Below are 23,838 nucleotides of genomic sequence, written 5' to 3'. Positions count from 1 at the left end.
TACCCTTTTTGCATGGTAAAAAGTTAGTGCGAATAGCGATTCGCATTAACTCGTCATATGATAACTCGCTTACCGCGTTATTTTGCATGGTCATAGCGCGTATCAACATTGAGTTAGCTTGTTTTAGCGCGATGTTGTTAAATCTAGTTTAAAAAATAGGTTTTGATGCTCTATGGGGCTATTACCAGCTAAAAACTCGCATAATGCGAGCATAGATACCTAAATATGTTTAGGTATCTATGATGCGAGTAACAACCAACCTCCTGGCTCCTACAGCAGATGACACGCTTATGACGTTATGCGTGTTAACTTTGTTTTTGCGTGCGAGTACTTACGCGCATAAAAGTGACCATGCAAAAAGGGTACCAGTATTGTGTCTGTTGGTCTGTTCTTCAGCGATACTACTGTCGTTCTGCGTATTTGGTGGAATTGGGTGTTTATATGAACAGCGCTTTGACCGAAAATATGTTTCAATACAAGTAACTTTTAATTTAAAATTAATAATTAATTTTACCATCACCGTTCACCACCCAGTTTTAACCTTTGCACATAATTGAATTTGAAAGAAAAATCGGCTAAAGTAGTTAAAATTTTAACTGGTCACCAGCTGCAGTATTACCATGGTTAGCTTGTGCATTTTACTTTGATGTGTATTATACTGTATTGAATGAATGAATGTTACTTTGTGGGGAATTTTTAAATATTTTTTGATGTATGGCTGATAATTTGGGTGACCCATTACATTAGATTAGTGTCTGTTGTTTTGTCATTATTGCCTATTGTCCCATTTTTGCCGTATTAGTTTAGTTACTTTCAAAACTAAACATGGGGTTTGTAATGTAACAATGGGCAATGGCAATCATACCTCGGATCGCTGAGGTCTTATTTAGGTGCTTGTTGCATTGATGCATATATAGTGGGCATTCATTGCAAACATCACAGACCTTTTACCTTTACTTTGTCGCAAACTGAAAAGATTTGTTATGACCCCTATGTTGCAACCAAATGTTAAATCAGTTATATTTTTAGTTGCCTGTTTCTTGTTTCCAATCAAAGCATAACCCATATTCATAAATTACAATTACTGGTTACATCAAAACCCTTTAAATAGCATTAGCACTTGCCATTTTTACCAAAAACAGTACTTTTTTAAGTTCATCTACAATAATCAGGTATAAATAAGGTGGTAACTGCTGGCGCTTATTCCTATGTATGGACTGCTTACTAATGTAATTTAGGCTATGTTTTACTTATACATGTTCAATTCAGAATTTTAAAACTAATGTCTAAAGAAAATGACACAAAATGTATAAAGTTAACTCCAACATTGGATGAACTTAAGCAAGGCAAAAATAAACATTCATGCTCAGAGAAATTATGCAAGAAATCCTTTAAAAGTAAAGTTGCCTTACTAGTGCATGAACTAACCGCACATTTGGATGAAAATGAACAGTTGACAAACAGGCCCATTGAATATTATTGTCTGTTTACATCATGTCCCCATAGTTTGAAAAACAGTCTTTCGCCGTTTCTATCTTTAATAGCCCTCAGACAACACTTACGGGTTGTCCATACTGAAAATAGAAACTATTGCTCCAAGTGCCATAAGGAATTTAAAAGTAAATACTCAGCTCATACACACGAGAAAGACTGTGGTGTCAAGTACATCTGTTCATGTAATGTAGCTTATACAAGCAAAAGAGGTCTTCTTGCTCATATTCAAAGACAAAATCATGTTTTGCCGCATGATTTAAGGCTGCTTTTTGAAACAAACAAGAAGGAAAAGGTAAAGAAGACTGATGTAAACTATAAACCAAAACCAAATCCAAAATATATTTTACCCAAGACCTGCCAAAGAAAATTAAAGTTAGTGTGTATACAACCTCCCAAAGAAAACAAAAACAATTTTACTTCTATTCAAAATGTAATATTTCCAAATGAAATTTCTGTGAAAAGCAAACCTGCTGCAGTACATGGTTTTACCACAACAAAAGCGGAACTGTTGCAGTCAGTTGGGTCTAATACGGATCAAATAAATGCATGGAATGTAAAAGATTTTTCAAGTCAAACTGATTGTTCAGGTATGTTGCTCAATGATGGACAAGAAAAACAAAATCTATTGGAACATATGGCAACCCAGACGCTTGAATTTGTGAATGAGGTGGATGGTTTTTCGTTGCGATCAGAGAACACCTGCCAAACAGAGGATACGCTAGATTTATTCAGTACTGATCAGAATGCAAATTTATACACACAGCCTGATTGTATTAATGCAAATATGGTTGATATCATTACAACACACAAGGAATTGATTGATCCCAATTTATCAGTTCATATTGAGACGCAAACTGATTCCGATTTCTTTCGCCTTCAATGCACAGCTCAAACTCAAACTGGCGTAAAGTCTAGTACTGAGTGTGGAACCAACAGTAAGGATCTTGGCAGTTTAGATGATCTGTTAAACGACATTGAAACACAAACTGATTCTTTCTTTTTGTGGTCAAATCAAATGAGCAGTGCAACCAGCACATGCACACAAACACCTGCAGATATTAGCAAAGAGGATGATATTTTTTCACAATTATTTACTATTGAAACACAAACAGAGTGGTAAAACAGTTTGATGACATTGACTAATTTTGTTTAACCATTTTTTTGCGTCATGTTTACTGGTATGTTCCTTGTTTTGCTAATGTTGCTACCTGTTTCATATTGATAAAATATTCTTTAAGCTCTACAATATGTTTTAATAAATACACATTGTTATTGAACTAATATATATTTTACTTTTATCACTGTGGATGTTAAGTAGGGGTGGGTTAGTTACTTAACATTGAGACATTTAATTTTTGTAGAGCGTACCGAAACAAACAATATGTTACTGGTAAAATGGGGAAATATGATTACCAAGTCATCTTTTTCTGCGCTCCGGTCTTTTTCCAAACCAGGGTAAGTATTTTAGCGTCCACACACATTCTAATTTGTTTTTAATAATAATTTAATTGGCAATTACAACACATTGCATATTGCAACACTTTGAATAGTTTTTAATCTTTTTTTAATGGAATTGATCTTTGTTAATCATTTTCGATAAATAATATCGTGTTGTGTTAAATATTTTACTACTTCAAATTAAATAAACATAAATATATTGATTATTGAATGTAACTTGCCTTATTTTCACGTGGCTAAAAAACGTCAGTCGTTATAACTCATACACACACGTCCACAATGGTAGCAACAACGAGCATTAAACTCATTACCTCTGGAGTTAGAGGCAGGTGCACTTAGCCACAGCGCCCGACATTATATATATATATAGTTATTTTTAAATAAATACATTTGTTTAAAAAACTCTTATTAATTTCAGCATTACTGCTATGCAGCATTGCATGTTGTCAACAGGTATGTAGAATTTTATCTATAATGTTGGTTGTCTTTAATATTTTTATCTATGTGTAGGTCCAGAAGATTGTGAATATGCTGTTGAGGTACTTTTTTATTATAATCAGTAAATAAATTTCTTGCCGTTTTTTCTCATTTTATGTTGGTCCCTGTCCTTAATTTAAAGAAAATCAACACCCTTGGCACCTTGTTTCACTAATAAAAAAACTTTTATAAATGTTAATATATTTGTACCTGATTTTTTAGCAAAAATTACGATTTTAATTATGTTGTAGTAAAATTAGTTTTGTGTTTATTGAACTATGAGCCTTAGATTTTTCTGTTTAAGTTGCTTACCAAGTTATACTTTATATGAGGTTATGTATAGCATGCTAACTCTAAAAATATTTTACAGATGGCATGCTCTAATATAAGGTACGGACCCGGAGTGTCAAGAGAAGTTGGAAAGGATTTAGCAAATATGAAAGCAAAGAAGGTTATGCTGGTTACTGATAAAAATGTAAGTGGTATGCATTAAATTATGTTGCTATGATGAGTGATGACCATTACTTACATTATGGTTTATTACTGTATTTTCAACAGTTGGAACAGTTAGCTCCCGTTCAAGTGGTCAGGGAATCCTTAATGAGGGAGAATATTAACTTTGAAGTTTATTCAAACACTCGAGTTGAACCTACTGATGAAAGGTACTTGGTGAACACACCAATCATTGTAATTACACTAAGACAATGTTTCATAGTTTTGCAGATGCCATTACCTTTGCTAAACGCGGGAACTTTGATGCATACCTTGCAGTTGGGGGTGGTTCTGTTATAGACACATGCAAAGCTGCTAACTTGTATGCATGTAATCCTGATGCAGAATTTTTAGATTTTGTGAATGCTCCTATTGGAAAAGGAAAACCTGTAACAAGCGCTCTAAAACCTCTTATTGCTGGTAATAAACTGTTAAAATATGCTAAGTTAATATTTTACAAGCTGTTATTTATCTGTATAGTTACAACAACAGCTGGTACTGGTAGTGAGACAACTGGTGTGACAATATTCGATTACTTGCCCTTGAAAGCTAAGACAGGGATCGCAAACCGTGCTCTGAAACCGACACTTGGTGTTGTTGATCCATTAACTCTCTTGCATTTACCGAACCGTGTAACCTGTTATACTGGATTTGATGTTCTTTGGTAAGCAACCTACTAAACTAATACTTTTTTTAATGTAATTTTTTACATGGGCTACATAATTTTGTTGTGATTTGGTTTCTTTTTAATTATTTTTTGTAGTAGATGATACAAATGTATAATTCGTATATCATTGTGGTTACAGTCATGCACTGGAATCATTTACTGCCATTGCTTTTAACAAGCGATTTCCAAGGCCTCTTGATCCTCAGTTACGTCCAGCTTATCAAGGCAGCAATCCAATAAGGTAAATATTATAGGGAACATAGAAATTATTTTATTGCATAGAAATTCTATTTACTTACTGTAAGTCTTTGTTTGCCTTATAGTCCTGTTACGTTTTAAAGCTCTCTTTTTGTGCCTTGAGCCTCCTCCTGCTCCTGCTCCCTCATTCTCCCTTCCATGCTGGTTACTTTTCTAGTCTCCAACTCGTAAAAAGAGGCGTTGGCAAAGTGTTAGGACAGAATAACTACTGTGTTTTAAGAGTCGCACATGCGTTAATTTTATATTACAAGATAATTTTATCAGACCATGGGTGTTTTACGTACCTAAAGATTATAAAAGTGTGACAGTCACTGTGATTATTATATGTTCTTTGGTAAGATTATTATATGTTCTTTGGTAAGACATAACGGTCATTCGTTTAAATCAGTGGTCACAAAGGCGGTATCCAATAGGTTAGCTATACTTAAGATAAAAACACAAAGTTACAAATACGGTAACTTATTTTACATATAGTTAACAAGTCAGCAGGCACAAGATGTATGAAATAGGAAACCTTTGGCCTTGTTTTCACTTTTTCAGCGGGCCCTTTAATTAATGCATGTCCACAATGTTTACTATGTCCACATTTACTACATAGTGGATATAGCGAATATTGTGGACATAGCAGACATAGTGGACATTGCGGACACATTAAAGGGACCGTTTTAGTTGACCCACCATGCAAGGTTAATTTTATATGATTGTTTAGAGTTTAAAATAATGATGTGTGTAGTTGTGTAATGAAATGCAGAAATTAGGATTCTTTATTTAAAACATTTATCCTACAGTGATATATGGTCAAAGCATGCGTTGTCAATTTGCAAAGACTATTTTGTACGAGCTGTCAACAATGGTGAAGATTTGGAAGCCCGATCTGAAATGCATTTGGCAAGTGCCTTTGCTGGGATTGGCTTTGGTAATGCAGGAGTTCATTTGTGGTAAGGTGTTTTTTGATTCATCAGGATTTACCAGATATTAAAATTAGCAACAATCTAAATAGATATTTCATTTATTGTAAACATATTAATTAGCATTTTAGTATTAAAACATAATATGCAAACATTGAAGTTCGTTCACTGTTTGATCACCGCTAAACAAAATTTGTTCGCATAAAGCAAACTTTCGCATCAAACTGCTACTGCTTACCAAATATCTATTTTAGTTATGACAATGATATTTTTGTGATTCAGTGAACTGACATACCTAAACTAAGTGCATCTCTAACTTGTTTTTTTAATATTTTACAGCCATGGTATGTCTTACCCAATCTCTGGTTTGGTTAAAGAATACAAGTCACCAGATTATACACCAGACCACCCTCTAATTGTAAGCAACTATCTTTTAATATTTTTACATGTATAAAGTTATGCAATTTGTTTTTTTCAGCCACATGGGCTCTCTGTCGTTATAACGGCACCTGCAGTGTTTAGATTTATAGCACCTGCTTGTCCTGAGCGTCACATTGAAGCTGCAGGGATTCTTGGAGCAGATATCACGAATGTTAAAAAATCGGATGCTGGTGCCGTGTTATCAGATGTTCTATTAAAATACATGAGTGAATTGCAGGTAAAATGAACTATACAGGAGTGCTAACTACAAAATACTATCCGTTATTATAAAATCAAATCATAAGCATTTTGTGGCAGTCTGACCATTCTTTTATTTTATTACATAGATTTATAATGGCCGACGTAGTTCGTATCAACCTTTTTAAGGCATATCCCAAATACTCAGAGTATAAAATTGACACAATCCAATTTCATAAACCGGCGACCTACTTTTGCGTTATAGGCTAGGGTTAAGATGCACTGGATTAACGACGCCCAAACTTTTTTAGATTCCAAACGGTATTTCTGAGCTTGGATACACCAGCGATGATATTCCCGCACTTGTTGCCGGCACACTTCCCCAAGAAAGAGTCACAAAGTTATCTCCAAGAAAAGTGGACAAAGATAGTATTACGCATATGTTGGAAGAGTCACTAACAATTTATTAATCATTTTTAAACTTGTTATCCTAACCTAATCAGTGCCAATAGGATCTAGTGTTGGACATCATGTCATATGCAATCTGCTTTTAAATATTTTAATTTTCCGTTTTTGTTTTAGTGTAACAACACCATAATCATTTTATTGCGCTTTTGCAATTATAGCTTCACTCTATGCACACAATTACAATAATATATTAACATGGAACGGTTTTGTTTATGATAAGTATAAGATACTCTGTGTAAGGTCCTTACCTAACAAGGTCACACTCGATGTGCACGGGCGAAAGGAAGGAATACGTATTTGTGTTTAGACTTACGTGGAAATACGCGACTGTTTCGAATTGCTAAGAAGGAAGGAAACTTTCTCTGTTATACGTTTTACAGCAGGCTATATCATGTACGTTACTTCTCAGTGACAGGCGTGTGGTATTAAACAAATTTGGTTTTTAACATTAAAATAAATTGTTTATTTTGTAAAAAATCGCGTGCCGCGTTTATTTATGACGTCACGGGATACCTGTTTGACATAATAGAATTTCATTAAAATTGGGACGCGATGCTGGTGTTGTGTGTTGGTAGCATTGCGCAAGTCGGTACAGTATGATTTTGGTCAGTTATTATAAATGTAATTACCTAACTATAACTATGCACAGATAGTTAATCATACGTGTAGGTAAGTTTACAACTGAATTCTGTAGTTTTAGTTACAACTGCTTCAAAAATGTCAACAGGTAAGCGTTGTTGAATAAATGAATGCCGTGGACGTGGGGGGTTACGATGGTTGTTTTTCTGCCTAGTGCAATTCATCCCAGCTTATGAGTTACCTCATGCTGTGGGTGACCTTTTTTTTTTAATTATTTTATGTTTATGGCTAACAACGTACCTGCAGAAACCACTAGAAGTTATTTATGATTCTTTACCTGATGACCAATAAACGTTTTGATTTCAAAATGCCCTTAAGGTCTTACTGATACTCACTGTATAATTTTAAAAAATTCTACAGTCGAAAATTACATTTAAAAAGGGGTGGTGTAACCGTATTTTTCACACAAGCTGTCAGGAATTAAACAAAGAATAGTTTATTATTACGAGATAAAATAGATGTTATTATACTTGCATAAAAAAAACACAAAACTGTGCAAAAAAAAAGATTATAACTAGCAATTGGGCCCCGGCACTAAAAACTTGTAAACTGGCACGAGGTGTATGAACTATGAACACCCATGTTCTATAATGACTTGTTTTACGGCCACACCAGGATAAAGCAAGTTACATTCATTCATTTCAAATGATTTGTTTAGGTGTCTGTAGAAACACACGGGACCATTTAATCATTTATATATATATTGTGTATAAGTGAATAACTCTGGTGTTTATTCTTTCAGACAAAACAGTAGCAGTGACCAACGTGAAGTGTGGAAACTTTAGTGGCCAGGCACATCTTGTTGAAGGTACTAAGCCAAGAAACAAAGAAGATCTGATAGACCTGGCTCAACAAATACAACAAGTGGGTTTAACTCCTTAGTACAATGATGTAGTTAAGCTGCTACATTCATAGGTGCCCACATGATTCTATTTTGGGGGCAGGCAGCAGCATTTTAAGCTGTATTTATACAGACTTGTGTGTGAAACCGGTGTGGTGGAACAGCTGGTTAGCGCGCTTGCCTTTAACCCAGAGGTAATAGGTTCAAGGCTCGTCACTGCTATCATTTCAGGTGTGTGTGTTTTTGGGCAAGAAACTTGCTTCAACCCAGTGGTCACTAATGTTTTCCAAATTATCAGCCATACATAAAAAAAATCATGCTCGAATTAACATCACGCAGTAATGTGGTTAAACAGCTTAATTATCGCTATTCCTATTATGATGCAATTAACTAGTGTATCACTGTCTACTATATCAAAACGAACTTTACGCTTAAAAATGTTTGTAAAGCTAAGACCCCACCATTTGTAGGATAGGTTTAGACTCGGTCTACTAGAAAAGTAGAAATCCTCTATAATTCTCACTTTTCTTTTAAAATTGAAAAACTTATTGTATCTAACAAACGCAATAGTAATTTATTTATTTTGCTTCAAATAACAATGCAGTAAAACTCTGTGGTTTAGATTGTTAACTTACCGAGTGAAAGCATTAGTTCTGCAAAAGGCAATACTGAATAGTGATATAAAAATATGAAATTACGTTTTTAACTCAAAGCAGAAATTTTATGCCATAGTAGCTATTTTTTACATCAAAATAGCGATTGTTGTGCATTTAAAGGACATAGTTGTTGGTTACAAATCAATGCTCTTTGACAAGCTGATTTAAACTTGCATAATATGCATTGTGCAATGCTGGGTTAAACATAACAGTGCCTGGATGAAACATAACAGTTAATAGGAAACAAAGCTCATATATTTAATCTATCAGTTGTTATGACGTTGAGGAAACTTGATTGTCAAACGCATATATAGATATATATTTTATATTTTTTTGTTGATATAGTATTCAATAATCTGACTATTTTTCTATTCCAAATATAGTGTGACTCATCCATTCAAGCTGCAGCTAGTAGCAAGTTAAGAACAATATTAGATCAAATGCGAAGCTTGCAAGAACAGGTAGAAACTTGTAATCTGTGTGACTGTTCCAAAGAATAGCCTATGGCAATTTATGACGCTATGCAAATTCAGGCATAAAAAATTCGGCTTGTAAAGCAACCATATGTAAGAAAAAACAATAAAACATATATTAATATATATATATGTATAGGTTAGGGCAGGGGCTTGGTCGGTTAGTGTTGAGTGGGTGACAATGAAAAACGATTTTCATAAACATCCAAAATGTATTACTTTTTAATTGTCAGGCGAAAAAAGTTCTTGAAGAAACCAAAAGAGATGCGGAGCTTCATCATGCTGCTTGTAACTTCAAAAAAATACCCGGCAAATTATATTATCTTTACCGTAGACCATCAGGCCAGACCTATTTTTCAATGCTTTCAAATGAGGTATCAATTTTGTTCATTTTGTAGCGACGATGCTTATTGCTCGTTGTATATATTGTAGTAAATCAGTTTTGAACGCAATCTACTATTTAGATATGTTGTGTTACAAAACATCACACATATAAAGTAACAAAACATTAATGTTGTTGGAATCAAAACATATATAATAGTACTATTTGGTAAGATGGGATATCTTTAGCACATATTATCCAAATATCCTGATTGTGTTTTAAACAGTTACCGATGGTCCATGGGAGTCGTGAAGATGCAGTTTTATATTTTTTTAAATGTTCCCTGTTTACTACCAAATAAAACGGGAAAATAGAATAAAAAGGTGTCCCATCTTCCTCCATGCTACTACATGACATAGAATTTAAGAGTCTGTAAATTTTGGTGAATGCAAAACATTAGGGTTATTGAAATCATAACCTACATATTAATACAGTCACTTATTCTTCATAGGAGTGGGGAGCAAGTTGTCCGCATGAGTTTTTAGCTTGTTATAAACTTGAATATGATTTTACATGGACATTATATGAAGACATAGAAAAACGAGAAGAAGATAATATTTTAATATCGAAACTTATAAACCAACAATTTCAACCTTCATTGACTTATGATAATTAAAACATTTGTATTAGTTTATGGTGATTTTAATTTTCTGTGGAAATTATATATACTGATGCCGTGCAACATTTATTAAACTGCACATTTTGATAAAATTATTTATCAAAACGGGATTCTGTGTTGTTATTGTTGCAGATTTAGGAAATATTTTTTTATTTAGTGTAATGGATCTGTGAAAAAACCTACAATTTTATAATTTAATAATTATATATTCCATGTTTTGTGTCTATCAATTTTGTGTGTATAATTTTTTGTTATAAAACTGTTGGTATTAGAACGGTGTATAGAATTCGGGTTTTGCAGCGAATGTATATATGAGCTGTTATATTAAGTATACTACGTTATTTAACTCATTAGCCATATTGGATAATTTAACTTTTACGCCTAGAAGTATTTTATGTTTTGTTTGCGGAGATTAGGAACCTAAAAATTGTTTTGCAATATTCCAATAGAGTTTAATTCGTTAACTCGTATTTATCAACACTTGTTTTATTACAAATTGTACTATGCAATATTAGAAACATAACGTAGCCCGTTTTCACTCAAGTTATTAAAACCTTGTTTTGTCATTTAGATGTTTAGGAAATAATTAATTAAACATGCAAAACGTATTTAACTCTGTTAAAAGCAGTGCATTGGGAGTTGCAGAGTTGCTCACACCTGTTCTAAAGGTAAAAATAGCTTTATTCCTCTTTACTGTAATCCAATTTTGCCCTAGTTGCATGTTAACCAATTTTTTCAATTTTTTACTGTTTTGTTGCCTTATGTTATGTTTATCACATCGCAGGTAATAGGCAAGTCATATTTAAATTTTCATATTGACACCAAATTGCCATATAGTGTTAGTGTAGTTGGTTGGCTTGATTTCTTTTCGCTTGTGTGGTATATAATAAAAAATTTATACCTAAACTAGTTATTTATTTTAGGAGTCAAAGTTCAAAGAAACTGGCGTCCTCACACCAGAAGAATTTGTAATTGCTGGTGATTTTTTGGTCCACCACTGTCCAACATGGCAGTGGTTGGCTGGGGATAAAACGAAAACAAAAGCTTATCTACCTCAAGATAAACAGTATCTTATGACCAGAAATGGTGAGACATTTTAGGATATGTAATTCATAAAGATGTCATCTTTAGTTTGAAATGTTTTGTGTATAATGAAAACAACATTGCTGCAAAAGTTCAGAGTTTTTTTTCTGTAATTCTACGATTACTGCCAAAAAGTTATACAGTAGTCAGTCCAGCACCGGCAAAGTCGTTACCACGCCTTTCTCTAACCCAGAGCTAATGGGTAAAAAGCTTTTCGCTGCTATCATTAACTCATAAACTGGCATGAGGTGTATGAACTTGTGTTATAACGACTGTCGCTTTCCGGCCACGTGAGGATTAAGCAAGTTACATTCATTTTTACATTACATACATTCAATACAACTGTGTTGGGCGTAAAATCCTTTATTGGATCAATAAAACAGCACCCCTGGATTGCCAATCAGCAATCAATGTTTCTAAAATATGTTTTTATTAGTTCCTTGCCACAAGCGATGCAAACAAATGGAATATAATGAAGAGCATGAAGCGATCATTGATGATATTGGTGATGGGGGTTGGGTGGACACACATCATAATGTTGAGGTTGATAAAGCTCAAGAAGAAATTAAAGAAATGACTTTAATTAAAGAGGTGAGACAACACACATACATGGACGTCACTGTTCCTACAAAAACAGATTTTTTTTGTTAAGCTATTATTTCTTTTCATTATTATTTATTATTGTATGATAATACAATAAGTGAGTAATCTGCCGCACATTAATTGCCGTACAGGTGTATCATTTTTTTTGTTTGTGTGAAATGTTAAAATTTTGGTATGCATCATACCAAATACAACTATACCTACACTACACACCCATAGTCGGTAACAGCTTTGTAGTTTTTTATTGAATTTGATGTTGGTTTTTAAGCCATAGTTTCCACACATAATATCAGGTGTCTCGTTCTCGTATTGCTTTGCTGTATAACTCAACCATATGGAATCAAAACCCATGCATTACAATTTTAAGTACCAGTTAGCTACATCCTGCATACGATACCCAGAGGCATATTCGGGAATTTAAAAAGGGGGGTCCGCAAGTTTTTGCTTAGAAGATAGATGCCTATAAAACGCAACATACTCAATAAAAACATACCCTGACTGACATAAATAATAACGCGCATAATGGAAACTCATAAGATTGGTTTTAAAGCACGATAATATAAATTCTTTACTTTTTAAAAAAAAATATATTCCAGGGGGCAGGGGTATATTTAAACACTATTCTAATTTTTTTAGGTCTTTAAGTTAATCATTTTTTTTTGAGTTTGTGTTGTGTGTTTATCTACTTTATCGAGTAGACAAATACCATTTTTTGCCATGACCAACACCCAAATGGAAACAATACAAATCTCGGAAATCCCTGCATAATATTTATAGAAAACAAACAATGTGAATCTGAATGAAGATGACGGAGATGATGACGACGACGATGATGATGAAGAAGCTCTTGACATGGAAAATTACGCGGAAATGTTGGAATCTGAGGATAAGGTGGGTGGAGACATGCATGCTGCCTTATATGTGTTAAGTTTTGAAAATGTTTGAGAATGGTGTGTTGTACATAAAAGATAAATTCAGTATGCAATATTACGCAAAATTTTAACTTGGTTTACAGAAACGCTTCATTATATAACATTTTTAAACAACTGGGTTCATCATTGCGCAATATTCTACATTACTCATAAATGTCACGATCTACCTTTAAACACTGCATGATAATAGCTTTAATATTTGTTACTCTACAACCACAAATTTATTTCTGAATGGTTGGTTAAACAAAGGAGGTATAAAAACTGACAATATAATACCATTTTACAATGATCTAATTTGAGCGAATGTAAGTCAAATCTTACTATATTTGCTTTAAATGTGTGTAACAAAAGCACTTTCTCATATTTTACACCAGTGCATGTACTGTTTAATAGTGATGCAATAACATTTTGAAAGGATTGCAGATAATAATAGATCTGGCCAATAATCCGAATTAGGACGTATAGTCTAAATATTTCTATGTCTCGCTTCTGTAACTTCGATTCTCGCTTGTTTAATATGCATTCAAGTTGTTAAATTTAAACCGAATAAGTGCAAAAGTATTGTTTAAAGAGATTTCCTAGAAATGTGTGACATGCTGTACAAAACAACATGTTATACAACCTTTCAAAACGATTTAAACTAAGTTTCTTTATGTTTAGGCCACAGTTGATCTTGTAGCTGTGAAAAAGGCGAATACATCATCTACCACTAATGAGGATGGTGGTATCATTCAAACTAGAACATATGATCTTCATATTACTTACGATAAATATTATCAAACTCCAAGGCTTTGGTTATCAGGTTATAATGAGGTAATGACAGAAAATTAGACCTAACTATATTTTACTTAACAATTTTGATTGTATGCACTCAATATGCTATTGTTTACAATCAAATTAGGTAATGGACTGTACCATATTGGTTAAAGTGCTCGCCGTAAAACTAATCCCTGTTTCAAACGCTACCATTTATTGCACATGGCCTTTGAAAAGAAAAGAACTTCCTAATATTGGGTTGCCCAAATTGGCAGATACCTCCCAAAACAAACACCCACAAACTTATTACTTAGTAATAATACAATAATCGCTTTATTTGTCTCTTCGATTACGGCAGCGAAGATTTAAAAAAAATTAAACGAAAAATACAGTATATAGCGACGAAACAACAATTGTTAAAACACGCTTAAAGTTAAAAACATATTTACATTTATTTAAAAGAAAATAAGCGTGGTCCGCAATTATCCTGCAGTACTAGTTCTTTAAAATTTATTAACATATTTTTCTTCAGGATAGAAAACCATTATCAATGGTGGAGATGTATGAAGATATCAGTCAAGATCATGTGAATAAAACTGTTACTATTGAACCTCATCCCCACCTGCCACCTCCTAACATGTGCTCTGTTCATCCATGCAAGTAAGTACATTATGAATAGTATGGCACTATAGTTCAAACTACTAAGTATGGCATTACAGTTCAAACTACTAAGTATGGCATTACGGTTCAAACTACTGAGTATGGCATTACAGTTCAAACTACTGAGTATGGCATTACAGTTTAAAGGCAAGCTAGTATGACCATGTTAGTTGAACTGAGTAGTTTATCACTGTTGTACAGTAGTTAAATGCTGCTCAGCTAATACCGTGGTCATGTTTCGGGAAACTCATTGGCAACCCTTAGGGGTTGTTTAAATTGTCATACATGAAGAAACAAATCACCTAAAATACAAATATAAAGTTGAATACATGGTAACCCGAAGGTAAAGACACCTGTGTTATTATAACCTATTATAGATCTTCCTTACAAACAAAGATAAATAGGTTACATAAAAAACATAATCTTCTACCTGTGTTATAACTTGTTATGACTGTCTTTAAACCACACAAGATAAGTTACATATAAACATATTCATATTAAAATAATCTTCTCCACCTTCTAGACATGCCGATGTGATGAAAAAGATAATGCAGACGGTTGAGGATGGTGGAGGGAAGCTAGAAGTTCACATGTATTTGTTGGTGTTCCTCAAATTTGTACAAGCAGTTATTCCAACCATTGAATATGATTATACAAGACATTTTTCGTTGTGAATTTGCCTTTTTATTTTACACGCTGTCTAATCAGAAGTTTCTAGATCGTTACTTTAGTTGTGGGTTATGTTTTATTCTTTCCCACAGCCCAAAGCAATTTCCTTATTTTAATGTTTTGTGTATCAGAAATAGAAAGAAGATACCAGAGAAATCTTTTGAAAATATATTCGTTGATTTAATTCCCACAGTTGTTGATGCAATAAAAGTATTTCTGTTCTTGCATTTTTTGCCGTTTTCATTAGGCAGAAATAAATAAGGTTTGACTAGGAAAGCAAAAAAGGTTATAAAAGTGCATAAAACTCTCAGTGTAATAAATATAAAACAGTTAATCTCTTATACTGTAACAATAAAAAAAATAGCTCTAAAAGTTGTTTAAACTAACATGAAAGCTCTATAGTGCTTCCTTCACTGAACACACAAACAACTATCATCTTATAAAATTGACTGAGGAGGAGGTTATAGCTTTGAGATAATATAAAAAAAAGTTAAGGTTGGAGTTCCATCAAGAAGGAAGTTTTAACCTCGTACAGCTGTTAAAATAAAATTTTGGTGACCAAGGTTTCTCAAAAGAGTTAAATTGTGCTTTTCAAAAATTAACAACAAAACTTACCCAAGTTGAAACAGTGTCTGTTTTAACGCACCTAGTATCTTATCAAGTTCAGAATAAGGAACCAACTTATGCACAGGTAGGTACACGACATGTTGCATTAAAAACCTAAGCAACAAAACCAAGAAATTATAAAGAATTTTTTGGCACTTTTTAAAGCTACAATTTTTTACTTCTATGGTGGGTAATATGCAACGCATGTTTGCTCTATGTGCCTTAATGTGCAAGGAATTTCCATATGACAGACACATCGATTTTGCACCGGACTGTGACTGTGAGCTACAATTCAACAAACAATTTTTAACATCTATGATGGGTAATGTGCAAGGAATGCCTTTCCATATGACAGACACCCTGATTTTGTAACTCACTGTGCTTGTGTGACATCAGTTGCTTCCCCATCACTGACAACTACTTGCAACTGAGTGGTTCCTCTTGCTGCATCAACTCCAAGTTCGTTTAGTATTTTACAAACTTGATCAGGTTTCTCCTAATAAAGTAAGAAGAAATTTCACATATTTATTTTCATATATTAGTAAAAGTTACATTTATGGCCAACTACATATTAGGTTTGGTCAAGAACACACATCATGTCAATATCGATGGCAGATAATGAAGTAATATATTAAATAACTACAGTTATCATGTAGCAATGTAGCACTGGTTATTAATTTAACATTTTTTTAAAAAAGGAGAATATTTTGTGTAAAAAATTTTACCACAACTTACCACTAGTATTGGGAAAAGCCAATAATTTACAAAGAAGGCATTCGTACCGACACAAACAGCATTATCCGACAAACGTTTAGTGACGTAGTCACCTTTTTCTTGAACTAGTTTGTTTTCCTTTTGATTAAAATTAACTAATCTGTAACAAAGAATTTTGGCTTGGTTAGGACATGAAGCGAAGCCAATTCATAAAATTTCAGTCATATATAAAAAGAAGAAAAATCCCCACTAAAATACATGGTAACTCGAAAGCTCGCACAAGGCGTATGAAACAATGATGTTATAACAATTGAATTTTAACGTGAGAATAAAGCGAGTGACATTCATTCATTCATTTAAATGGAACAGTTGTTATTTATATAAATACACATATGTTTATTGTAAAAATAAATCCATGTTATTAACATAAGTGTATAGTCTGCATTGTACTTACTTGAAGGTTAGGTTTTTTAGTAAAGCTGAACAAGGTTGTCTTCTGATGCCTTTAAAAAGATTAGATGGAAATCCTCTAAGCATTGGAACAAAGACATCTTTGTGGTCGATTCCAACTGCTCGGAAAGCACTTACACCCCATCTATATTTTTTTTAAATAAAAAATGTTATAATAAAAAATTATATATATGCGTTTTATAAAATCTATTGTTACACCAGTTTACCTGACAATAAATGGACTGTTGATCATTGTTGTAATAACTGAGTACTTTGCCAATTTCATTGCGTACTCTGACTTTGGTTGTATGGGATATGTTGCGTGACGTTCTCTTAATGTGTTATACAGTTGTCTGTTTTTAACTCTGAGAATGGCTCCTCCAAACACGGTTGAAATCTTGATGGTTCCAAAACTAAAGAATGCGATGTCACTTTCTGGGTGGCCTGTGAATATTGAATAAATTACACCTGGATATTAATACTGAACGTCGTTTGTATCCGACATTGCTCCAACCCAACAGTCACCAATAGGTTGTCCAAATTATAAGCCATATCAAAGCAACAAAACAAAAATCCTACACGCTACACTTAGTTGAAAAGTGTACTGCAACAAAGAATAGATTATGAATGAGATGCGAAACCTTGAGAAGTTTTGTGATTACCAAAGGCTTAAAATTCCACTACACAAACATTCTGGATAATTGTACTCCATATGCGTATTGCGTAAAGTCCAAAAGTATATGATTGACTAAAATATTTTATAACAATACCTTTAAATTGAAGGCCATAGAAGGTTTCAGCACAATCTTCCAACACAACAATATTTTGACCTTTACACATGTTAATAAAAGGTTGCATATCAAACCTCTTACCATATACATGGGCAAGCAAAGTTGCCACAGTTCTGTAATATAACAGGTTTAATGAATCTAAAAGTATTAAATAAAATAACACTCCTAGTTGTATGAGCCAAATAACTTATAAATCCCAGGAACCCTGGCATACTATAGTACCCCAGAGGTAATGAGTTCAAGTCTCGTTGCTGCTATCATTGTTGGCGTATGTGTGTTAGGCAAGATACTTAACGACAATTGCTCCAAACCAGTGGTCACTAATCAAATTATCAGCCATACATATATATTCCCCCCAAAAATATTTACCCACAAAGTAACATACATGGTAACTCGTAAGCTGGCATGAGGTGTATAAACACCCATGGTACAACAACTGTCTTTTCCGGCCAAGCGAGCATTAAAGCAAGTTACATTTATTTTGAATATCAGTAACTTAACATACTTTTTTGTTATTAAAGATTTAAATTGTTGTACTGATGGAGACATGGTCTTAATATCGATGTCGCACGATCGAATCTTCAAGTTATGGTGATGAAGAATTTTGATCACGGTTGGTATATTAATAGAAGATACAATAATCTCAGATCCTGGAGGATATTGCTTCACCTACAATATAATGTTTAATAATAAATTCAACCTTTTTAATGCAGGGGGCTTTAACTGGTGAACAGTTTTCCTTTTCTCAGAAAAAAAATGTTGTATAGACGAATAGTAGGGCGGGGGAAGATGGAACATCTTTTCATACTATTTTCTTGTCCCATTTCAAATGATTTGGTAGTAAACAAAGTACATTCTAAGAATTATAAAACCGTATCCTCACGACTTACATAAACCTGTGTTATTGGTTTAAAACACGAACAGGATAATTTGATATTATACAGGATAATTATGTCAAGGAACTGTTAGGGGTTCAAAAGCACTGTTTTAATTCAATGATTACAAATGGTAAAGGAATGTTTGTATGATAATGGAGATTAACTTGCTGTTTAATTACTGGTTCTATGTTTTTTTTTAATCATTGTATCAAACAAGCAGCGCATAAAAACCTTTCATTTACTCTTCATGCACCTACAAGCTACAGCATAAATAAAACAAAAATTCAACAAATATAATTGACAACACAGCACTCACTGATAGAAACAGATCAAGTCCGGAGCGAACTGATAAACATGGAAGAATGGAAAAGTTCTCCTCCTCGGTCTTCCACACACGCTCTAAATCCTCCTGGACTAAAAAATGTTCCTGCTCATTTTCCTGACTGTACATCAACAACTCCAAACCTTCTAATGTGGAGCTGAAGGAAGAATCTGTGAAGTTGGAAGAAATTTTATTAACTTAACAAAAACAAAGTTAAAACATTTCTCATAACTTAAACGAACAAAGTTACAAGTATGACATAATTGATCGTTGGAAAAAAAACACTGTTTATGTCCAGTTTATAAGTAACACAAAAATCAAACATACAGTAAAAAATAGCTACCAATAATTTACATATGTGGTTACTTGTGTGCAGACAAGACATGTATGAGCTTTTAAACTCTTATATATATATAAGCTATTAATCTGTCAGTGTACATTCATGTGGTAATTGATAAGTATTTCATTTAACACTGATGATAATATTTACATAATATTAACCGTTTTGATGCCTATTATACTTTAGATCTTGCACAAAACTACTATTTATTAAATATTTATTTGTATGCTATAATTAATTCATTACTTGACAGTGGACACAAACAACACAAAAAAATAACATATAAGAAACACTTACCAATAAAAAAACAAACATGTGGAACCATAGAACTTGCAGAGTCCATCATAGTACTTTATATAAACTAGAGCGCCTTCAGCTTAAATATCTCAGGCCCAAAAACAAAGACAAAGCATACGAAGCCAGTATGTATTCTTTGACTATACCAACAACTTCCGCCTTCCATCAGTCTCTGACTGACGCATTATTTACGGTTATCCTGTCCCTACTCACGTATATACCTGAAAATATATCAAGAATTTTAATTTATTTGTTTCAAATAATACAAAAGTTTGTTAGTTCTTGAAGCCTCTAGGACAGTGGTTCCCAAACTGTGGTACCCGTGGTACGCGAGGTCTCCTAGGTGGTACTTTACACCAAACGGTAGCAAATGATACTTTTTAAGCACGTTATTGAGCACGTTAGTGGTCCTATAAATCCTTTTTCGTCGAACAGTTGTTCTTGTTGTTGTTTTTTGAACGACTTTTTTCCACACTTACCTCAATTTTTAATTCTAGCATTGATATTTTAATCTCTAAGCATAGTTTTAAAAACCATATTGCATATGATCGGCTAATTAGCGAGTAATTAACGATTGCATTTATGTTTGTTTAAGGCGCTTACTCGTACCTAAAATGTACGTTACCATTGATTAATCGACTGTATTCGATACAATAATTTTAACTAAGCTTGGCCATATAAACCATAGTGTATAAAATGGTCCAATTAATGAATAATTATTGATTGTAACGCTTGCGAGTCAAGTAAACTGCCATGCATCGGGAAGTCGCTGGTAATCGGTAACTTTTGGCTTTGTTTACGTTAGTATGCAAATATAAACAAAAAGTATATATAGTATTAGTCTCATATATCTCTTATTAAATAAAAACAAATCCAAAATAATTGTTACGGCAGGCGAGGATCGAAAGTTTTTGATCAAGCTCAGTCGACCCACGGCCTACTAGAGATACGGCCTGATAATTCACATTTTACGTTATCTCTAGTAGGCCGTGGTCGACCGTTGTAGTAAAAGGGTTAATTAATACCATGCTAATTACTTTAATTAACGTGCTTACGCATTAGATCTTTGATCTCTTGTTTTAGCAACTTTTTGATTGACGTATTTTAAGTTACATAAATTAAAAGAGAAATATCCAACCTGTTTTCAAGCACGTGCAGACTAAATATTCAAGGGGACAATCGCTATTATGACGCAAATAATCAACATGTGAATCACTATTGTGTTGTAATAAATTGCCAGACAGACAATCGCTATTATGATGCAATGAATCCACGTGTGAATCCGTACCATTTCGAAATAAACACACTGTTTGGTTGAGAAAATATCCCAAATATACAGCGGTGCTACTTCCGGAACATATTTAGATTATTTATTACAGTCTGTTACACTGTTTAATTGGCATACTACATTACATTTTACGCGCAACTTTAAGATAGGCAGTGTCAAGTTTGTGTTACGAATTTCTGCCAAAAATTACGTAAATAATCAGGCGACTTTTTTGTTTAACATTTACAAGCTAGTATGTAAGTGGTGTGAGAATAATGCATGGACCAAAAAGTGGTACGCGAGTAAATAAAGATTGGGAACCACTGCTCTAAGATAAGGGCTATTGATTATATGCTTGATCCAATTGTCAAAGACAAAAAATGAATTGTCTAAACTTTCTAAGGGAAGGCAGAACTTGTTCGTTTTAGAAACGCCTCAACTAGAGGCGCAAGATCGCTTTCGCCCTTTTTATGTTAATCTTTGTACCTCCGTTATTTAAACATTTAACATTCATCTCCGCCACTTTTTTAAAGAAAATTATGTTTTATTTTTTAGGTATATATTACATAGCGCTACAACATATTCAAAGCTGGATCAGAAGAAAATTTTATAAATATGTTTTTATGACGAATATTAATATTCAGTTATAAAAACAAAATTGACATTATTCGAATAGGATAACATGTTAGTGACCTACATACTACATAGATGCATGCATAAATTATATTTTTCGCGAAAAATATAATTTGTAATATTTATACAATTCAAGTTATGATCATACTTTTTTATATTTAACATCCATCCCCGCACTTTTGAAAGAAAATAAAGTTTCATATTTTAGGTATTACGTAACGCTATAACATATTTAAAGCTGGATCGGGAGAAATTTCTATAAATATGTTTTTATGATGAATATTAATAATTAATATTTTTTTAAATTAATTTTTTTTTAGAATCGGTACTGATGTTGTCTAGTCAGTACAGTGTTCAAATTTTAGGTTAGTGCTGACACTAGTAGAAGGTATTGAAAATGGTCGCTATAATATCTGTATTTTAGGATCAACTTGGTGTCATTAGATTGGATTTTCAACAGAAATCGGGATTTTTTTAGAAAGGGGAATCCCCTAAACAGAATTTAGCACAGTGTCGAGAAGTCGGGGCCTTCAAAATTGTGACACATATTAATCACATATATTTTATATATGTATATATTATATCTGTGGCAGAGTTTGTGTATAAACCTGATTATATACGAGTCCTAATCTGTGGTTTCAATAAATTGTGAAGTTTGTAAATTCGGTGTTTGTGTGTAATTGTAAAAGTACAACGTTATTATTTGGTTAATTAAATCAGAGATGTATCTCTGATTAAATCCCTACCATTATAAAAATCTATACTCATTTTTATATGTTAAAAGCAAGGTTAATACAGGTACATGTTAACATTGGTTGAAAGTGTAACATGATTTATCTACATCTATTTATTACTGTTTTAACTTCACGGATGAGTGATTCAACTTTCCCGCGAAAAGCATGGTTTAGTTGGCGCCATTGCATTTAGCATTGTAATGCGGTACTCTGGAGCAGCTGTATTTGTAGCAATAAGGCACATACTTCTGATAAATACGTGTGCTTGCGGCTGTTTAATTATATTAATGAGTATCAAGCTTAAAACTGTTTCTGTAATATAGCTAAATGGCTGTCATTGCTGCAAAATGATTTATTTTTTACGATTTGAAAGCCGTGAAGTATCGTAAACGTAAACTATATGCCCACGTTTTAAAATAGCAGTTATTTAAGGGATGCGTCTTCTATGCTTATCGTCTATATTCCTATTTATTTCCCATATCTACCTTTTCAGATTAGAGTGTAATAGTTTGTGTAATAGTTTAAGTCAATATATTTAATGGCGTTTATGGTAGAAAAGGAACTGAACGAGCTGTTCAATGAAACTGGTGATGCAGAGGAGTTTCTTGGCTTCACGGAGTTGGATTTTGGCAAAGAAAAATCAAGTGATGGTGGATCTACACTAGAAGAAAGTGATTCAGACTCAGATAGTGATGATGATCACCAGTCAATTGTGAAGCATCAGAAAGCTCAAATGCAAGCTAAAAAACAGATGTTAAGTCAATTAATGGCAGAGTTGGACAAAGATCCGGTATTTTTAAAAATGAAGACTTCCACTCCAGAACAAATAAAAAGATTTCAAACCACTAAGAAACTTGTTCGGTCTCCTCCAAGAAGATACGCTCAAAACATCCGAGGACCTCCTTTAACTCGCAGAAGATCAAGCATGGTTGGAAACGTAGAGTATCCGGATGGCTTAAATGATGACGGTGCAGATACTATACGATCTCGACTTACAGTGAGATTTACGTCCATGAAACGAAAATTTAGCAATGACGATCCAACTGAAAGAACACCAAAAAGAAGACACGTTTCTTCACTGTCTCAACCCCACATTATTATACCTGTTGAAGATGTAACTCAAGAAATGTTAGATAATATTGCCGAGCATTCAGTTGGCAAAACATATGACACAATTAATGGGACTTCATGCCATCAATGTAGACAAAAGACGATTGATACTAAATCTTGTTGTAGAGGGGAAGACTGTGTTGGTGTACGAGGGCAATTTTGTGGTCCTTGTTTAAAGAACAGATATGGTGAACTTGTTGAGAATGTTTTGCTTGATTCAGAATGGAAATGCCCGGTTTGCAGAAATATTTGCAACTGCAGCATTTGCCGAAATCGGAAAGGAAAGTGTGCAACTGGTATATTGATAGGAATTGCACGACAGCAAGGACATAGCAATGTTCGGGCGTATCTGGAAAACTTAGGAGAGGTGTAAACGTTGCTACTGTAATAGCATTTGCCATTTGTGAACAATTTTCAAGTTAATTGCTTTTCTTTGTAACTTTCTGTACATATAATGTTTGGTTGAATGTTTTTGAAATAAAAGTTATAATACTTTGCTAGGTCGCTAGAGTTAATAAGCAATTTGAATTTTGGCTTCCCACT

The 23,838-nt window shown here is 33.4% G+C and overlaps 6 protein-coding genes across 8 annotated transcripts; 5 read left to right on the top strand and 1 right to left on the bottom strand.

Moving 5' to 3' along the window:
- The first annotated feature begins 691 nt into the window (after positions 1 to 691).
- LOC149741695 (uncharacterized) lies at positions 692 to 2,812 on the top strand. The gene has a single exon (XM_089888609.1). It carries the CDS (start codon positions 1,283 to 1,285, stop codon positions 2,612 to 2,614), a length of 1,332 nt encoding a protein of 443 aa, XP_089744735.1. The 5' UTR covers positions 692 to 1,282; the 3' UTR covers positions 2,615 to 2,812.
- Positions 2,776 to 7,028, top strand: LOC149741694 (hydroxyacid-oxoacid transhydrogenase, mitochondrial-like). Of its 2 annotated transcripts, XM_089888588.1 has the most exons (12): positions 2,776 to 2,949; positions 3,371 to 3,405; positions 3,463 to 3,491; positions 3,800 to 3,904; positions 3,988 to 4,091; positions 4,145 to 4,341; positions 4,402 to 4,585; positions 4,728 to 4,829; positions 5,635 to 5,784; positions 6,094 to 6,172; positions 6,233 to 6,412; positions 6,684 to 7,028. In XM_089888588.1, exons 1-12 carry the CDS (start codon positions 2,876 to 2,878, stop codon positions 6,840 to 6,842), a joined length of 1,398 nt encoding a protein of 465 aa, XP_089744714.1. In that variant the 5' UTR covers positions 2,776 to 2,875; the 3' UTR covers positions 6,843 to 7,028. The 2 variants fall into 2 exon arrangements, with proteins under 2 accessions (XP_089744714.1, XP_089744722.1); XM_089888596.1 differs by lacking the exon at positions 3,463 to 3,491 and having other exon boundaries at positions 2,833 to 2,949.
- A 396-nt stretch (positions 7,029 to 7,424) lies between these two features.
- On the top strand, positions 7,425 to 11,022 carry LOC149741693 (uncharacterized protein C1orf50 homolog). Its single transcript, XM_089888663.1, has 5 exons — positions 7,425 to 7,567; positions 8,222 to 8,343; positions 9,360 to 9,437; positions 9,683 to 9,823; positions 10,283 to 11,022. The coding sequence occupies exons 1-5, from the start codon at positions 7,558 to 7,560 to the stop codon at positions 10,445 to 10,447; spliced, it is 516 nt and encodes a 171-aa protein (XP_089744789.1). The 5' UTR covers positions 7,425 to 7,557; the 3' UTR covers positions 10,448 to 11,022.
- LOC149741692 (ubiquitin-like-conjugating enzyme ATG3) lies at positions 10,971 to 15,380 on the top strand. 2 transcript variants are annotated; one of them, XM_089888629.1, is made up of 7 exons: positions 10,971 to 11,118; positions 11,374 to 11,536; positions 11,970 to 12,124; positions 12,914 to 13,027; positions 13,729 to 13,881; positions 14,357 to 14,484; positions 15,008 to 15,380. In XM_089888629.1, the coding sequence occupies exons 1-7, from the start codon at positions 11,047 to 11,049 to the stop codon at positions 15,156 to 15,158; spliced, it is 936 nt and encodes a 311-aa protein (XP_089744755.1). In that variant the 5' UTR covers positions 10,971 to 11,046; the 3' UTR covers positions 15,159 to 15,380. The 2 variants fall into 2 exon arrangements, with proteins under 2 accessions (XP_089744755.1, XP_089744764.1); XM_089888638.1 differs by lacking the exon at positions 13,729 to 13,881.
- On the bottom strand, positions 15,307 to 19,767 carry LOC149741691 (uncharacterized). The gene is made up of 10 exons (XM_089888620.1): positions 19,552 to 19,767; positions 18,909 to 19,084; positions 18,220 to 18,383; positions 17,694 to 17,827; positions 17,151 to 17,367; positions 16,928 to 17,068; positions 16,495 to 16,633; positions 16,137 to 16,255; positions 15,769 to 15,873; positions 15,307 to 15,688 (listed from the first exon to the last, which is right to left on the bottom strand). The coding sequence occupies exons 1-10, from the start codon at positions 19,598 to 19,600 to the stop codon at positions 15,661 to 15,663; spliced, it is 1,272 nt and encodes a 423-aa protein (XP_089744746.1). The 5' UTR covers positions 19,601 to 19,767; the 3' UTR covers positions 15,307 to 15,660.
- A 2,890-nt stretch (positions 19,768 to 22,657) lies between these two features.
- LOC149741690 (cell division cycle-associated protein 7-like) lies at positions 22,658 to 23,791 on the top strand. The gene has a single exon (XM_089891382.1). It carries the CDS (start codon positions 22,724 to 22,726, stop codon positions 23,666 to 23,668), a length of 945 nt encoding a protein of 314 aa, XP_089747508.1. The 5' UTR covers positions 22,658 to 22,723; the 3' UTR covers positions 23,669 to 23,791.
- The last annotated feature ends 47 nt before the right edge of the window (positions 23,792 to 23,838 follow it).

The sequence above is a fragment of the Ciona robusta genome, chromosome 1 (assembly GCF_009617815.1).
Source record: "Ciona robusta chromosome 1, ASM961781v2".
Lineage (NCBI taxonomy): Eukaryota > Metazoa > Chordata > Ascidiacea > Phlebobranchia > Cionidae > Ciona > Ciona robusta.
Note: the sequence above shows the minus strand (reverse complement) of the source record. Positions and strands in the feature narration are given on the sequence as shown.

What these genes read in the sequence shown, in the direction of transcription:
- LOC149741695 (XM_089888609.1), top strand. Translation starts at nt 1,283, where the DNA reads ATGTCTAAAGAAAATGACACAAAATGTATAAAGTTAACTCCAACATTG.
- LOC149741694 (XM_089888588.1), top strand. Translation starts at nt 2,876, where the DNA reads ATGTTACTGGTAAAATGGGGAAATATGATTACCAAGTCATCTTTTTCT. An exon ending in ATTGTGAATATGCTGTTGAG is followed by an intron (nt 3,492 to 3,799) that starts GTACTTTTTTAT and finishes AATATTTTACAG; the next exon opens with ATGGCATGCTCTAATATAAG. An exon ending in CAAGGCAGCAATCCAATAAG is followed by an intron (nt 4,830 to 5,634) that starts GTAAATATTATA and finishes TTTATCCTACAG; the next exon opens with TGATATATGGTCAAAGCATG.
- LOC149741693 (XM_089888663.1), top strand. An exon ending in TGCGAAGCTTGCAAGAACAG is followed by an intron (nt 9,438 to 9,682) that starts GTAGAAACTTGT and finishes TTTAATTGTCAG; the next exon opens with GCGAAAAAAGTTCTTGAAGA. An exon ending in TTTCAATGCTTTCAAATGAG is followed by an intron (nt 9,824 to 10,282) that starts GTATCAATTTTG and finishes TATTCTTCATAG; the next exon opens with GAGTGGGGAGCAAGTTGTCC.
- LOC149741692 (XM_089888629.1), top strand. Translation starts at nt 11,047, where the DNA reads ATGCAAAACGTATTTAACTCTGTTAAAAGCAGTGCATTGGGAGTTGCA. An exon ending in TGCTCACACCTGTTCTAAAG is followed by an intron (nt 11,119 to 11,373) that starts GTAAAAATAGCT and finishes TATTTATTTTAG; the next exon opens with GAGTCAAAGTTCAAAGAAAC. An exon ending in AAATGACTTTAATTAAAGAG is followed by an intron (nt 12,125 to 12,913) that starts GTGAGACAACAC and finishes TAATATTTATAG; the next exon opens with AAAACAAACAATGTGAATCT.
- LOC149741691 (XM_089888620.1), bottom strand. Translation starts at nt 19,600, where the DNA reads ATGATGGACTCTGCAAGTTCTATGGTTCCACATGTTTGTTTTTTTATT. An exon ending in CTAAAAAACCTAACCTTCAA is followed by an intron (nt 16,634 to 16,927) that starts GTAAGTACAATG and finishes TCTTTGTTACAG; the next exon opens with ATTAGTTAATTTTAATCAAA. An exon ending in CAGACACTGTTTCAACTTGG is followed by an intron (nt 15,689 to 15,768) that starts GTAAGTTTTGTT and finishes TTATTTTAACAG; the next exon opens with CTGTACGAGGTTAAAACTTC.
- LOC149741690 (XM_089891382.1), top strand. Translation starts at nt 22,724, where the DNA reads ATGGCGTTTATGGTAGAAAAGGAACTGAACGAGCTGTTCAATGAAACT.